The sequence below is a fragment of the Gymnoscopelus braueri genome (genome assembly GCF_963280865.1).
Source record: "Gymnoscopelus braueri genome assembly, chromosome: 1".
Lineage (NCBI taxonomy): Eukaryota > Metazoa > Chordata > Actinopteri > Myctophiformes > Myctophidae > Gymnoscopelus > Gymnoscopelus braueri.
Genome location: NC_137603.1, coordinates 29,489,546 through 29,505,780, shown reverse-complemented (window position 1 = coordinate 29,505,780; position 16,235 = coordinate 29,489,546). Strand labels below are relative to the sequence as shown.

General features: G+C 41.0%; 1 protein-coding gene across 1 annotated transcript in view; it reads right to left on the bottom strand.

Moving 5' to 3' along the window:
• Positions 1–2,843: 2,843 nt before the first annotated feature.
• Positions 2,844–16,235, bottom strand: part of hnf4b (hepatic nuclear factor 4, beta) — a gene marked incomplete at both ends in the record, with an annotated part of 130,180 nt that continues 116,788 nt past the window's right edge. The window contains 7 exons of the mRNA XM_080432684.1: positions 2,844–3,022; positions 5,267–5,386; positions 10,083–10,340; positions 11,724–11,876; positions 12,110–12,197; positions 12,779–12,934; positions 14,049–14,155. Of these exons, the coding sequence (XP_080288810.1) occupies positions 2,844–3,022; positions 5,267–5,386; positions 10,083–10,340; positions 11,724–11,876; positions 12,110–12,197; positions 12,779–12,934; positions 14,049–14,155 (1,061 nt within the window). The remainder of the gene's footprint in view (positions 3,023–5,266; positions 5,387–10,082; positions 10,341–11,723; positions 11,877–12,109; positions 12,198–12,778; positions 12,935–14,048; positions 14,156–16,235) is intronic.

The window sequence follows — 16,235 nt, the reverse complement described above, 5'->3', positions numbered from 1 at the left end:
CAGTGTTTGGGATGAGCCATGGCAACGATTTGAAAACAGTGGTTTTCAAACTTTTTCCCCCCACATTTTATATGATCAATTTGGGGTTCATGTCAAGGACCCCCAAATTGATATGTAGTCGGCTGCAGACCCGCCATCTGAAAAGATATTGTCCCAGGGGCCCCCATAAGAGAAGATTTGTGTTAAATATTTTCAAATGTTTTCAAGAGCTTGTAGATCTGCTATTGTCACTATTGATATTAATTTGTACTTTTTAAACAAGTATTTTTTCTAAAGCATGTTCTTTTTAAGTATTTTAAAGTACTCCAATACTTTAACTCAAGTACAAATTTGACAGAGCAACTTTCAATTGTAGTTGAGTAATATTTGACCACTATCTACTGGGGTTGAGTACTTTGTCCACCACTGCTCCTTGTGAGCAGTGTCATGAGCCGGGTTGGAATCAGACTCCGGTGTCATGCGTGATGTCTCTCCCCTCTCTCTGCCAACGGCTTCCCGTCTCTCTACACTCCCCTATGTCTAATAAAGCAATTGAAATGCCACACAAAAGTGTGAGTGGCTCACGCTTAATTAATATTCCTTCGTACGACGAACCATAAATCAGGATTTACTGGGATTTGCAGGATTTAGCACAGGGGGTTAAAGTGTTGTTTAGATTATATCTGTCTGTTGTGGATATTGTTGCCATCGCAGTTAGTTAGTGTTGCTGACTCTGTTGGTATAGATTCGGTATTTGAGGTGTGAAAATAAGCACAGGTTGGCTAGAGAGACTGAGCCTTTCATTAAGCAGACTCCCCGCCCCTTCTAAACTCTGATGACTCATCACAGACCCTTAGAGGTCATCCTCTGCGTTGACCTCTCATCCCTTACACCCAGAGGTGGAAAGTAACTTTGTACATTTACTCAAGTACTGTACTTAAGTACAGTCCTCCTGAGGTACTACTTCTTCACATAAGTGTTTCAAATTTTTTAATAGTCCACTACATCTCAGAAGCAAATATTCTAGCCTCCTTTTACATTTTTTTTGTTGCAGATTTAGATTATTATTAAAAAATAGGCGATCTACAAGCTCACAACGTTTTGCACCGTGGCACTTGTACAGTAGAAACAAAAGTTTGACAAACTTTTTGCTACTTTAAGTATATTTTGATGACTCAAGTACTCAAGTAAAGTTTGAATACAGACCTTTTACACTTGTAATAGACAATGTTTAAATTGTGGTATTGCTTCTTTTACTTAAGTAAAGAATCTGAGTGTCTGAGTCATCACAGTGCCTAGAGGTCGTCTCACAGCAGGACTTCATGCTCATGAACCTTTACTAGCTTCACTCAGCCCCACCCATAGCAAGCAGTGGTGCAAAGCAATCGTGCTTATGAGTTTCAGGCATTACTATTTGTTTACCTACCTACCTGACACAGGGTCTAAATCTCTCAGTGGAAGAGTAGGGAGACCACCTCCAACCACTGCAGATGTGCTAGTTATATTGGATTGAAATGCTTTACCATACAGGTTGGTTAAAATAATGTTGAATTCATTCAAATAAGTTCCAGAATGCAGCTTTAATTATGATTAATGCCATTTAATTCCAAATCAACCTGTTTTTGCAAGCAGCAATGACTTTATCTATGATACTGTGCAAGAATAACACTACTTTCAACTGCTGTTTGAAGCATTCTTATAAGAAGCGTTCCATTTAGCATTCCATATTTTGCCATGAACAGTATAGCAAGGGATATCATTAGCAAAGAAATGGATTCCCTCAGATCCTCAAGGGCAGGAAAATTATTTCTAAACGGGCTTTGTGCGCCCTCTGCTGTCAAGTCAGACACAGTCCCCCCACAGCTGAAATAAGAGCTTCAGTGCCAAGATCCACTCAGCCGTGACATGATTTCAGCCCTTTCACCATGAGCTCACTGTCTCCTACTCCTTCTCTCTCTTCTACTGGGCTTCTGATTGTAGTTATTATTCTTTATATATTGTTGACTGTCTACGTGCTGAATGTCCTCTGAGATTAAAGGTAGGGTAAGTGATTTTCTTTGGTTAAAATAAGTGTTAAATAGCTCTATATTCTGATAGTACTAATTGCTATAGAGTGTTTGTTCAGTAAAAGGAGTCTCCTTGTCTCTCCAGCTCTTTATAAAACAGAAAATGCATTTTTGTTTCATTTCCAATTTTATCCAATCAGGATAGAGAACTCAATCAGGATATAGATTAAACAAGTGAAATTGGAAGTGGTGACACTAAGAAATGAGCAGGCAAAATTGGAACTGGAACACTATAAAAATGAAGCTTAAAAATTGGTACTTTCTCCTGATTGGCTGAGATTTTGACACCTACCGGAAAATGTATTTTCTGTTTATTAAAGAGCTGGAGAGACGGGGAGACTCCTGTTACTGAACAAACACTCTATAGCAATGATTACTATCAGAATATAGTGCTTTAACCTTTTAACAAAATACTTTTTGTTTTAACCAAGAAATATCACTTACTGTACCCTACCTTTTAATAAAGTACATACAATATGTAGCCTATCCCAACACACAGCTCCTTGGCCAAAATAACATGGAATAATCATCCCAACTATTGACATTTTTTATTGTTTGTACTGAGAAATACTAGCATGCAGTTTATTTTTGTTCAAAGGCACAAAACGGAACAGTGCAAAGACTAAGAATCATTATGACATATTTATTGTTGGTCCAAGTAAAGTCTACTCTTTTTTTTGGTTAAATACATCGTTAAGTGATCTTTATTTGGACTGAAAACATCACACTAAGGACTTGAACGATCCCTCTGTGTGCTTGGTGAAAGCAGAACGTGTGTGTGTTTTGTGTATGTTAGTGTTAGTTTTGTTCTTCCCCGCCCTGTCTTTGGTTAAGTAGCTGATATTCTTTTAGATGTGTCTGAGAGGCAAGTGTAGACAGGTGCCACTGGTACGCTGTAGGCACACTGGCACCCTCGCCGTGTCTGTACACCTCAGTGCCAGTCTGTGTGGGCACCTGCTGGGACGCCACTTGAAGAGCTGTGGGAGACAGATGGGACATCGGCACTAAATTAACGACATGGACAATCAAATCAATATCGTTGACCCTTACTGTGTAAACACCACAATTACCGTAATGTCACAAATGTGAGAACGTGTGCAGGTATTAATTCACTTAACACTGCATGTGAAGTCATTGCAAGTGAGAACATCCACTGTCAGAGACCACAGCACAGATGTGATAGAATTACTGTAGTTACATTAACCCATTAAGACCGGGAACGCACGTCATTTTCAGATTTCTTTGGCTGTATATAAAAATAGCAGATATACAAGATATACTAGCTCATAGCGTGGCACCGAGTGCCACGCTATGAGCTTGTAGATCTGCTATCTTTAGAAAAATCATGAAAATTTGAGCAAATCTTTGAATATATATTTATATATTTTTAAAGCGAAAATGTATAACTCAAATCTTTGCTTCTGGGGATTCTACAAATGTCTAAATCCTAATAGGTTTCTGGAAAATGTATGTTGCTATAATGTCAGTGGTTTCATGTCAAGGACCACCCAAAATGATATGTATTTGCCCGCGGACCCCCATCTCAAAATATTTTGTTCCAAGGACCCCCCTCGAAGGCAAAGATTTGAGTTCAAAATGTTCGCTTTAAAAATATATACTGTATATATTCAAAGATTTGCACACGATTTTTTTTCAAAAATAGCAGATCTACAAGCTCATAGCGCGGCACTCGGTGCCACGCTATGAGCTTGTATATCTGCTATTTTTGAATAGCCAAATAAATCTAAAGTGACACAGACGCTTTCCCGAATCGAATGGGTTAATGGTAGATGACAGATACAGTATCAAACATCCCTCACATGAGCTCGGAGCCGCAGAGTCTGAGCTCATGGTCATGGCGAGGTTGCACTGACCCAGGGCCCAGGGCAGGTTGAATAAGGCTGGGGGCGAGAAGAACTGCCATGGACCCCCTGATGGACCAGCCCCGGGCCATGGGTGATGATAAAGACTATGAGCTCACCGCATGTTATTTAACTTATCTTGACAGCACAAGGGTTGTTACCCAGAGAGGATGCTTGCTTTGTTGTGCATGTTTACCTTAAAGGAAGCACTTCACCCATTATCAACCTTATCTTCATATTAAAGGGATAGTTTCTTTTTTCTATCGATATATTTTGTGTTTTTCTCTAGGGTTAGGGTTATAAGACAATAATTTGATGACCGATAGGCAGTGGTTCAAGTGGAGACACAAAGGAGACTCTTTTGTGTGTCCTAGCGGAACCGCTGCCGGTCATCAAATTATTGGCTTAGGAGGAATGCGACAAAAACAAAAAAATATCCATTAATTCAAGTCTCCATGGGGTGACTATATAATCGATAGGAAAAAAATCTTTTGGGGGTGAACTATCCCTTTAATAGAGTACCGAAGTCCTGACGTCACTCACACTACCCCTGGGTCACAGCGTTATTTTTTTGTATTTGATTTCCCATATGCAAATCTTAGATTGCGTCATTTATGATATTGAGTTACATTTGATAATGTCTGTGTTTGGAGTAAAACGTTATCAAATTATCCAATACTTTGGATACATTTGCACGTTTTCACCGTCAGTTGATGCTTCATATATCCATATGAGTAAAATCGGCGTATATACAGTATACATTGAAAATTGGTGAAGTGGTCCTTTATTAGAGACATTTAATCAGTGTGATTAAGCAGCAGTGGTTCTGAACCTGTGGTTCGGGACCACCAGGGGGGTCCCCACATGATTTTTTTGGGGGGGACCCCAGTGAATTGATCATTTAAGGACTTAAAAAACCTTTAAAAAAATTAAGAAAGAAAAGAAAAAAGACCATTATCAAAGTAATCAACAAACTAAAAACTATAACAACTGGTCCATCATTGGCCAAATTGTCAAATGATATAAGAAAGAGTCCAACATTGTGAAAATAGCCGATCTACAAGCTCACAACGCCTCGCGTTGCGAGGCATTATGAGTGCTTGTCAGGCTGGGTGGTCCCCAGTTAAAATACGATTATTTTGGGGGGTCCCCAGCCCAAATATGATTATTTTGGGGGGTCCCCAGCCCAAATATGATTATTTTGGGGGGTTCCCAGCTCCATTATGATTATTTTGGGGGTCACGGCCTGAAAAGGTTGAGAACCACTGATGTACAGTATGTTTTGTAAAAATCTGTTTCCTTATCCAGAACCAGAACTAAACGAAGCACCAAACACAGTAACGCTGAATAGAAGCTCACCAGTGGGCACAGGAAGGATGACAGAGGTGAAGTTGCTGGGTAAACCAAGTCCTAGTAGCTGGTCCTGAGTCAGGCTATTATCCGGAGGAAGGGGAACGGTCAGCACATCTGGAGTGGATCCTGGGGGGGGGTAGGCAGATGAACATTTAACTCATTAATCTAAGGCCTGATTTATAATCGGTTGATTTACAAGCTCACGTGTCACAGCGTGACATGTTGTGAGCTTTATGCTTCTTTGTCAAATTTGTGACTGTGGTTTGTAATACTTTAATTCAGTGCTTTAAAAACAATAATATATATATTTGTTTATAAGTCGCTAGCTAGCAGTTTAGATTCCTGGCAGCACTGCCCCCAGCTTGGCCGGGTGCCTCCACAAACACAAATGGGAATTCAACTGACATTCGCTGTGGGAAGCCTTAGATGGAGCATTAGTCCATGAGCCAGAGCCCCAAAATTGAGCCATGATTATCAAATGGGTGGGCAAATCCAGGTTAGATTTTTTGACTAGCTGTACATCTCTAGTTTACAGTTTGGCATGATAACCATTGCAGACTAGTAGCTTAGTGGTAGTTATCATGCGTTGAATGAGTGGACCCCTATATTGTTAAATGCAAATTGTATGCTGATGCAGTGATATGGGTTGTGAGTTTCAATCTCACTGTGAGCAACGTATATGTTGTATGTGTCTCCATCATCTCCTGGGAGCCATATCTTCATCATCTTCCTCTACATCATCTCATAATCATCTTTTTCCATGGTTGGACCCTGTTGCCACATTAATTAATTAATTTATGTATTAATTAATTTATGTATGTATTATTATGTATATTATGTATTATAAATGTATCTATTTACTTACTGTGTGCGTGTGTGCGTGTGTGTGTGTGTGTGACACACACACACAATGTTATTTTATATTTATTTCTTACATTTTTATCCCACGATTTTGTAACCCATTTTTTCACCCAGTGCCAATTGTCTATGTAATCCTGGGCGCTACACTCCCTCTGCCAGCCTAGGGAGAGCCTAGAGCCGAGCTCATGCCTCCTTCAATGCATGAGAGCTAGCGAGCCGCTTCTTATCACCCGACACGTTATTCCAACCAGTTCCTTTCCCCTCCATCAGGCGCCCCGGCTGACCAGGGGGAGGCAGTATAGAGACCAGTATTACTGCATGTTTTTGTGAGGGTACCTACCCTAGGAGACACGGGGAGAACATGCAAACTCCACACAGAAAGGCCCTTTCGCCAACCCCACCTAGGGTATGGGCACTGATGACACGGAGGAGAGAACACGCCCCCAGTGCCCACAGCGTCCCCGGCGGGAATCGAACCCAGGACCTTCTAGCTGTGAGGCGACAGCGCTACCGTGCAATCGGTTTTCTGTTTCTGTTGGTAGTCATGGTTGCCAGTTCCCACTTGATGTCATGTGGGAGTTCAGACTGCTCCAGACCATAATGAATAACTGATAGCTTGCATAATGTCTTCAGGCTAGGACTTAAATCTAATATGTACAGGTCATCAGTGGGTGTGAAGTCTGCTTTGTGTGCTCCAAAGATGATGATACGATCTCCCACCATGAGACCGCACATCCCAGACATCCTACACAGGTCTTTCCCTTTGGGCTCAACCTGCTTCCAGGAAAAGGTCTCTTGACTGAATTTCCACAGATCATTGAAATACTGGTGCTGCCACCAGATGCTGCCACCAAATATGTACAGCTCTCCATTGTAGGCAAAGGCTGAATGACCCCAGCGTCCTTCTGTAAGAAGCTGTGCAGAAGGTGTGCTCAGCCAGCAGTTGGTCTCTGTGTCAAACACTCTGATGATGTTGCAGACGACCCCTGGGCCCCCATAGCCCCCAAATACAAACATATTTGTCCCGATGATGGTGGCCGAGTGACTATGTGAAACAGGTGGTGGAGTTCCTCTGGTGTTAATTAAGGACCACACCATTGTGGTGGTGTCCAACTTGTAGATGTCATTAGTGCATCGAGTCAGCTTGGCGTTTCCTCCATGAATATACATGACCATCCTCAAGACACAGGCTGAGTGGTAGAACCTCTCCTCTGGAACAGTACCAGAAATATTGGGCTTTGACCATCTGTGGTTGTCAACATCAAATGAATAAAGCCCTTTACAGTAAGGATGTCCCCCCCAGATGTAGACAATATCTTCTACCAGAACAGCTGTGTGGCCCCTGCGCACGCGGGGAACCTCAAGGTGACGTTTTCCTCTTCCATTTGTGCATGGGGGCAACTTAATCCAGCGTAGAGACACTGTGTTGAAGATGTGAACTTCAATCTGGTCACTCTTGTTCTTGTTACTGTATCCTTCAAATGAGTACAGCTTGTGTCCGACTACCACAGCTGCGCAGAAATTCTTATAATCCCCTTTCAGATGTATCGTCCAGTGAAACATTTCACACACCAGCACCACTGTGAATCAGTGCAACTAATTTACAGAAGAGGTTGTTAGAAGGCAGGGGGAGTTGTTTCCAGAAGTTGCTGAATGGTGTTGTGTTGGAAAATACAATAACAACATTTAAAAGGACAATTATATCTGATGTAATAATGATGTTGTGATGTCATTGCGTGATGACATCTTTATATGGAATAGCTAATTTACTCTGTCTATTTTAGCTAAATCTATGATCAGAATGTTGTCAGTACTATGACATCAGTAATCCATATTTGGGCATATTGAGATAAAGACTCTTATCTGTGTGAATTAATGACTCATCTGACAGGAGGGAGAATTATAATGTAGCTTTGTGATGCTGAGCTGGAATTACGACCATGTTTATTAACATTCATTCAATAAAAGAAATTCCAGCAGCCTGTATGAGTTCTAGTCTGTGCACTAGGAATATTTTAGTCATGCTGCTTCAGAACCATGCACATAAATGAGTTTACTGATTACTAGGGGTCTGGGAAAAAATCGATTCTAATACGAATCGCGATTCTCATGTTGAACGATTCAGAATTGATTCTAAAAAAAACAAACATGTATAATGACATTTTTGAGAAGAGGCAAGTTCTGGGCTGAATCGGGGTAAATCGACTTTGAATCGGGAAAAAAAATCTCTCTCTAATTAAAGTATGGGGAATTGATTGGAAAGGTTATTTTACTTATTAAATACTTCCATATATGCTTAAATGGCTTTTTTTAATGCAAGATTTTGCACACAAATCGAATAATTTGAAAATAAGTCTTGTAAATATCCCCAATTTGAATGTATATGCTGAGAACCAACATGTTCCTAATGTCTATAAGAACAAGAGGACCTGATTATCACAGAGGCAGACTTGACTGACTCGGAAATAGAGGACTGAATTTGCTGTGCCTGGCCCCTGATGTGTCCCAGAACCCCTGAACCTTCTCCCTGACATATCCCTCCCTTGGCCTTGTCACACACTCCTCCTTTGTATACTATTGGTCTCTATATTATTTTGAAAAGTAAAACTGAAATGTTCACCAATACAACAGCCTCCGTCTACCTTCTGGGTCCCCACTTTCCACATAACTAACTCATCTTACTTGATAAACTGATCATTTGGTCCTGCAAACTCTCTCTGTCATATGAAACAAACTCATTAGTTAATTTTTACTTGGTGTATAAGAAGGTAAAACAAACAAAAACAAAGCTAGAATTTGGCCACCAAAATGTTTTCTTTTATGCCTGCTCACAGTATTTTCTTATTTATGGAGTGATACATATAGATATTGAATATTCCCTCGTTAAAAACCTTTGACTAACATCTTAATAAAATGAAATAAGGATGTTGACTCTGGCTTTGTCCAATGTTCCAATGTTGATTCTGGAAATGTATGCAAATTCGGGCATATTTTCCTATACAATACCTAATTTGCATATTTAAATATACAATTTCAGAAATCTTGTAATACGATAAAGCATTGTCTTCATGTAAGTAATCAACTGGGGAAGTTTCATGGTGATAACCTTTTCATCCTATTCACCTATATATATATATATATATATATATATATATATATATATATATATATAGGTGAAAATAACAATGTGTGATTAAATATGAAAAAGCTACTCCTGTGGAAAGGTTATCATATATTAATTTACTTATATTGACCCTATAAACAATTTAATAAAGGTATGGTTTTGCCCACTCATTTGATAATGAAATCTTGTCTGGCTCATGGACTACATGGCTTTGTTGCTGCAAATCCATGACCAACCAGCAGGGGGCACTAGCCCCCCTGCTCGTTGGTCAAGGTGGCAATTCGGCAAGAGAAACTGGGGGAGACTGAGTGAACCTCCGCACCTGTTCACTGTCCCGGTGAAACCCCTATATTTTCAAATAGCCAAAGTATAAAATAGGGATTAAGTGGTATGTAATCTATGTTTTGTAATAATAATAAAAATCTACAAAGTCTAGTAACTAACGTTTTCAAATGATAGTGGAGTAGAAAGTACAGCAGCATATGTTTGCCTCTGAGATGTTAGTGGAGTTGAAGTATAAAAGTATCGAACAATGGAAATACTCAAGTAAAGCCGAAGCACCTCCAAAGTGTGCTTAAGTACAGTGCTTGAATAAATGTACTTAGTTACTTTCCACCACTGGAGAGAGGCGACTGGTGACTCCATGTGTATCGGAGCAGAGGAGGCACGTGGTTGTCTACCCCTCCTCAGACCGACAGTAGGTGGGTTGTGCTGCGACAGGGATCACAGCTGGGGGGGGGGGGAATTGGCAATGGCTAAATTGGGAGAAAATAGGGAAAATGCAGAAAAGGAAAAAAAGAAAAAAAGAAGAAAGAAGTAGCTGACAGTGATTCCTACCTGTTGGTGGAGCCCGTTCCGCAGCCGCTTCCTCCCCAAGAAGCATCTCCTGGAGCAGGCTGTCTATCCTGGCGTCCCCCAGTAGCCGCGCGAGGTGGAGCGTCTCCACCATCTGCCACGCCACACTCTGTAGGGGGGGCAGCATTAACAGGAGCTCCCCGAAGCGACCCCGTTGCTCAACGGTTGCTTCATCCAGCAACACCTGGGCCTGGAAACGCAGATGCCGTACCGTCTGAGGGCTCTGTAAGCCTGGGCAGTCTGGAATGACATGCACACAACACAACAATACTACAGGGGACGGGTGACGTGTTGAAAAGAATCTCACGGTACATCTATCTACTGCGGAATGGTAATAGAATGGACAGGAGGAGATGCATGGTGTACATGGATGTCAGTGTAGTAAAACAATTATTTACCAATTAAGGTTCTCTCACTTGATGAATTAACTAATTATCCATACCTACAAATCCTTAAAGAAAGCTTGGCCAATGTATACTAATATAGTAGACATGATTATCTACTGGAAAAAAAGAAAGCCTTTGCAAGAAGCTTGTGTTAAACTTTTCTGGAGATACTGTATGGTTTTGGAGGACAGACATGTGTTTGTCTGTATTGTACTGTAGCTTAGGGGTGCAACTATCAATTATTTTCCCGTCGATTATTCTATACATTACCTTTTCGATTAATGAAATAATTGAGAAGCAGGCTTTGTTCGATAATTTCTCTTATTTTTTTTATATAGATAAATATATTTGACTAAATCGATTAGTCTGTGATTAACCACTTAAGGCCTATTTTATAATTCAGTGTCGCACAAAAATAGCCGATCGATTATCAATTACTTTTTTATAATGGATTAAATGGATTAGTTCTAACTGTTGTACTCCTACTGTATAGCTGTCATATTATAGCTGTCGTGGTGTGATTGTGGGACTGGTTGTGCTGCTGCTGAGTCACATTGACCAGTTAGTTCTCTGGTCCTCCAGCTGTAATCACAGGACCAAGCTAAATAGGCCATAAAGTCCTGCAGGCAGCCACCTCTCCTCTGAAAGCCTGTCATCATCACACCCTCATATTATTATTAGATTCCCCCACAGTGCAGTGAAACTAGACAGCCCAGACTAATGTGCATGTTCCAAGGACAGAAGAAAAGATAGAGACCCAAGAGAAAGCTGGCTATAGCTAAAGATTCCTGGCAAGGTGTCTGCTTTTGTCTGGGAGACAGTCTCAGCCATGACAGTGGAGCATGACAGTCTGACAGTGGTTCTCAAAGTGGGGTTCCGGAGCCCCCCCGGGGGTCCTTGAAGGGGTTCCAGGGGGTCCCCAGTAAAATCATTTGAACCACTTTAACCCTATTTTATACTTTGGATATTCAAAAATAGCCGATCTACAAGCTCACATCGCGTCACATCTATTCTTCTTTTTCATTGAAAAATCTTGGAAATGTTTGTAAAATGTGCAATCATTTTTTATTCTTTTAAACACTAATCTTCTCCTCTGGGGGTCCCTGGCACAAAAATATTTTTAGATGGGGGTCCGTGGCCAATAACATATACATTTTGGTGTCCTTGACATGAAAATGTCTGCGAAAGCACTACAATATCGGATCAGTGACAGTGACCCGCATGTTGAATTACTGACCGGGGTCAAAGAAGACGATGGTTCTGAGGCAGGCCACCTCTCTGTCAGTGATGTCCAAGTCTCTGAGAGGTTTGACCAGCTCCTCCTGGATACGAACGGCCACTCTGGACACCTCTATCTCAGCACCTCTCACTGGGATTACAAAATCATTACCTGTCCACCAAACATAGAGAAAACATACTCTGTTGGACACAATATAACAACAACATACAATTACATATAATTGTAAATTGCAGTATGAACATGGGATATGCATAGTACAGTGGTTCCCAAGTTACCCTTTCTGATCCGGGTGTACACACACACACACACCGTATATATATATTACATGCATATAAACCCAAATTATGATAGAACAAAGCCTTCGCAAAAAATGTCTATTTTACCTAAAAGGATGAGATTATTGTACGGTAGAGAGCGTCTCGCAACTCCTAGGATGAGATGTTCTGCTGAGTGGGCTCGTAACAGGGATACCTGCAAATGCACACATACTGTACAGTCAAATACAGCTGAACGTTTTAAAATAGTTGGTGAACAGCTGTAAAATGAAAACAAGCGTTCAGCCAGAATAAACACGACTGACTGTTGTTGTAATACATGCATGCAGGGATTAAAACAAAACCAAATCTCTCAGCTGAGTATTTTTGTTAGGCTGTACCAAATCTGTGATTTGTGTGAAAGGAGTCCTCCCACGCTGTGTTTCCCAAATAATCAGCACAATAATATTGTTATTATTACTATTATTATTGTATTATACATATGTAGAATTATGATGTTTAGGTAGCCTGTTATCACCCTAAACCTATGTTCTTGCTGTACTACATATAGCCAACCAGTCAATCGCAGATTGAGGCTGTAATTTTTATGAAATCTCAGAGACCATTAGGGTTTTATGGATTTACCATTTTTAGCAATATAATATTCCATTGCTAGTTTGACCCATTCTGATACTCTTTAATCTTATTTAAAAAAATGACTGAAATCAGTCCATGTGCATGTTAAGGTGTACAGTCAAATGCATGTTAAGGTTCTATAGTAAGTCGAGGCTTTCGTACCCTGTCGTCTATTGAGAGGCTGCAAAACTCCGGGATGCACTTTGCCCATTCGACCAGCAGGAGGAGCTGCTGCTTCATGGACTCGAACACGTCTCCCACGCAGGCTATCTTTTTGGTGTTGATGTCACAAATCACAGGCAAGGCCATGGCTGGGAACTGAAAGTGGCAAATGAGAGCATCTCAGTGGGCCTAGGTGTTGGCGTGATGTGGGAATGAACTGGAGGAGAGGGTGGGCGAGTTGGGGGGAATGGCAGGCGAGATAGGTGTGTAATCAGTTGTTGAAGAAGTATTCCGATTTTGGATTTAAGTAAAAGTAGCAGTACCACTGTGTAAAAATACTTTGACATCAAAATATGCAGTACCAAAGTAAAAGTACTCAAATTTCGAAAACATTTTCAAACCTGTTAAAAATAGCCGAATCCACCACGTGATACGTTGTGAACACTTTGTGAACTTGTAGATCAGCTATTTTTGAATAGCCGAAATAGAAAATAGGACTTAACTGATTTAATGCATGTTTTGTATTACTAAACTAAACCTGCAAAGTAACTAGAATTATCGAGTATTGAAAAATGTACATACCGGGACTCAAGTAGAGTAAAAGTACCTCAAAATCTTACTGTACAGTACTTGAGTAAATGGACCTAGTTACTTTCCCACCACTGCAAGATGGGAAAGGTAATAGTTATGGTGGGAGTGAAGATGGTACTTGCGTGTGAGGTCGTTCTGTCACAAATAATTGTAACAAAATGTAGCACGTGTAGGAAGGAGAGAGAGCAGCACTGTCAGACAGTGATCAGAGTGCCTCGCTGACCTCAGGAAACATCACAGGATGGAACCTACCCTGGTCTCATTTACTGGTTCATTTGTCAATCATCCATTTCATTTCTGCGCATTCCTTCCACATGCAAAAACGGGATATCTGGTTGTTATTATGCATCTGAAGGTAATTGAACATTGCCGCACAATCCCAGACCTAGCGCTGCAATTAAAGAGTCTCTGATTAGATGGGGTCCCTGGGCAATTTTATACTTTCTAAGGAGTAACTGAATCCAGCCTGGAGCTAGAATCTCCAGGGAATTTAATGGCTTGCCTGTCTAAAGTGCAGCCTGTATCCTCTCGATCTTATGGTCCTTTATCTGCATGTTTCTCAGAAACAGATAAGGGTCTCTCTCGGCCGGGCTGTGTGGGAAATGGAAGCCTATATGTTTCCAACATAAGACTTTGTATCTAAGAATAAGCCGAGTGTTTTGAAGTGACAGTGTGATACCTGATTCACGGTGGCCTCGGCTTGCAGCAGCACGTTGATGGATAGAGTGCCCACCCCCTGTCCCTCTGCTCTGTAGATGCTGATGCGGTCGCGCTCATTCTGCACAGCTGGGAATAAAACAAAGGTAGGGACCATCAGGAAAGTCTCTGGGTACTAGGAGTGAAACAGTTAATCGAACTAATTGATTTAATCAATTATTGAAAAAAATATATTTTGATCAAATTAAATTGGGGGGGGATCTTGTTTGTTCAAAAGTTTTATTTTACAGGTAGTTTGGAATTTTTCTGTGACACCGTTGTACGACAAAGTATAAAATAGGGCTTAAAGTAATACTAGGTAACGTTTTCAACAAAACTAAAGTTAAATTGTATATCTTTTGCGAGTGGCAAAAGTTTCACAACACCCACTCCGTGAATTTCACCCCCGGAAGCCTTTTATTTATATATTTTCTATTGAACGTGTACGGGGGGGACTTTCCCGGGAAAATGACGTTCCTGGCCAACGTCATGACGTCGTGGCCGACGTCCTCAGGAACTACCGCAACGGTTTCCTGTTTGGCCAGGAACTACCGCGCTATTAACAAAAAGGAACCTCACGCTGATTTTAAGATAATGTAGGATTGGAAGATCGAAAAAGAACAGAAAAAGAAAGCACAGCTCATGGTAACTAATGCTCCACTGGCTAAGAGAAACGATCCGTAGATAGTATAAAACAATTAAAAGATCGCTTTTTGAAACGCTTCCGGCTTCCGGTGAAAACGAATGGAATTCTGGGTAATCGAGGACTAGGGAAATTGTATGCAGTAACGGTAGTGACCAGCAGAGGTTGCTAAAAATCGTTATTTGTGATTCTGCATTGTACAACTTTAAGTATTGAAATGGGACTACTGCAGCCCTGCTGGGTACACCCCGAAATGCCAAAGAAAAGCAAAAGTGTCTTTTTTTCCTCCCATGACCTGGACGGCAGTGTTTGCACAGTACCAACTGTTGGCTGGGCAATAAACCGAACATTATGTCAAAAAAAGATATTTAGACCCAATAACCGACTTAATGTTGCTCATGTAGGTTAATCGAATATTCGAGAAGCAATTTAATCGTAATAACCGTTCATTAATCTTACGAGGCAAAAGTTTGAAATAATGGTGATATTGATTTGAAGTGATCTGAGCCCAGGCAGTAGTGGAGGAGAGGCAGTGGTTGAAAGTAACAAGTATATTTACTCAAGTACTGCACTTAAGCACTACTTTGATGCACGTTTTTAATACTGGACTTTTACTTAGAGTTTTTCTACATTGTGGTAATCCGAGTACTTCTTGTTCTTCTGCAGATCTGAGTACTTCTTCCACCACTGAGGAGAAGGAGGGAAGCTGCTTGCAACATCTCCTGAAAGGTGCATCCCACAAGTCCAAAAATACCTCATCCTCCTCCACTCTCACCTTCCATCCTGTGTGACATGGACATTGATGTTTGTGTGACTGTCCCAACAGTGGAGGAGAGACAGAAGCTGCTTAAAAAGCCTCCTGAAGTCTCCATCAGCAGAGGAGTCTGATATGTAAGCTCTCCACCAAGTACAGGTAAGACTGTTTAGGGCTGCAGCTATCCATTGTTTTCCAAGCGAAAATGTATCAATCAAATAGTCGAGAAGCAACTTTTTTTTATATATTTTTTACTTATCGCCTATAATCACATGCCCAACATAATAATCGATAAATCCGATGAACTGTTGCACCACTATGACTGTTTGACTTGTCCTTAGTTTCTTGATCGTTTTATTTGGTGGCGATAGGACAATTAACCGCTTAAAGCCCTTTATACTTATTTGAACAGGGTCACCCAGGGCTCTTTACTACAGTAGGTCTGCTAGTATTTCCCTCTACACCAAATCTCCTCGCTGAAAATAGCCGATCAACAACGCGTCTCAACTTGACGGGTTTGAGCTTGTAGATTTAGGCCAAATTTTGGCAGCTATTTTGGCCAAATGTTTGCCTCAGATTATGGACACTAGGCTTCATGTGGTTAATTAAGAAAAGCATACATCATGTGTGGAGTTTGCATGTTCTCCCCGTGTCTCCTAGGGTAGTTAATACCCTCACAAAAATATGTAGTAATCCTGGTCGCTATACCGCCTCCCCCATGACAGCCGTGGCGCCTGATGGAGGGGAAGGGAACTGGTTGGAATAACGTGTTC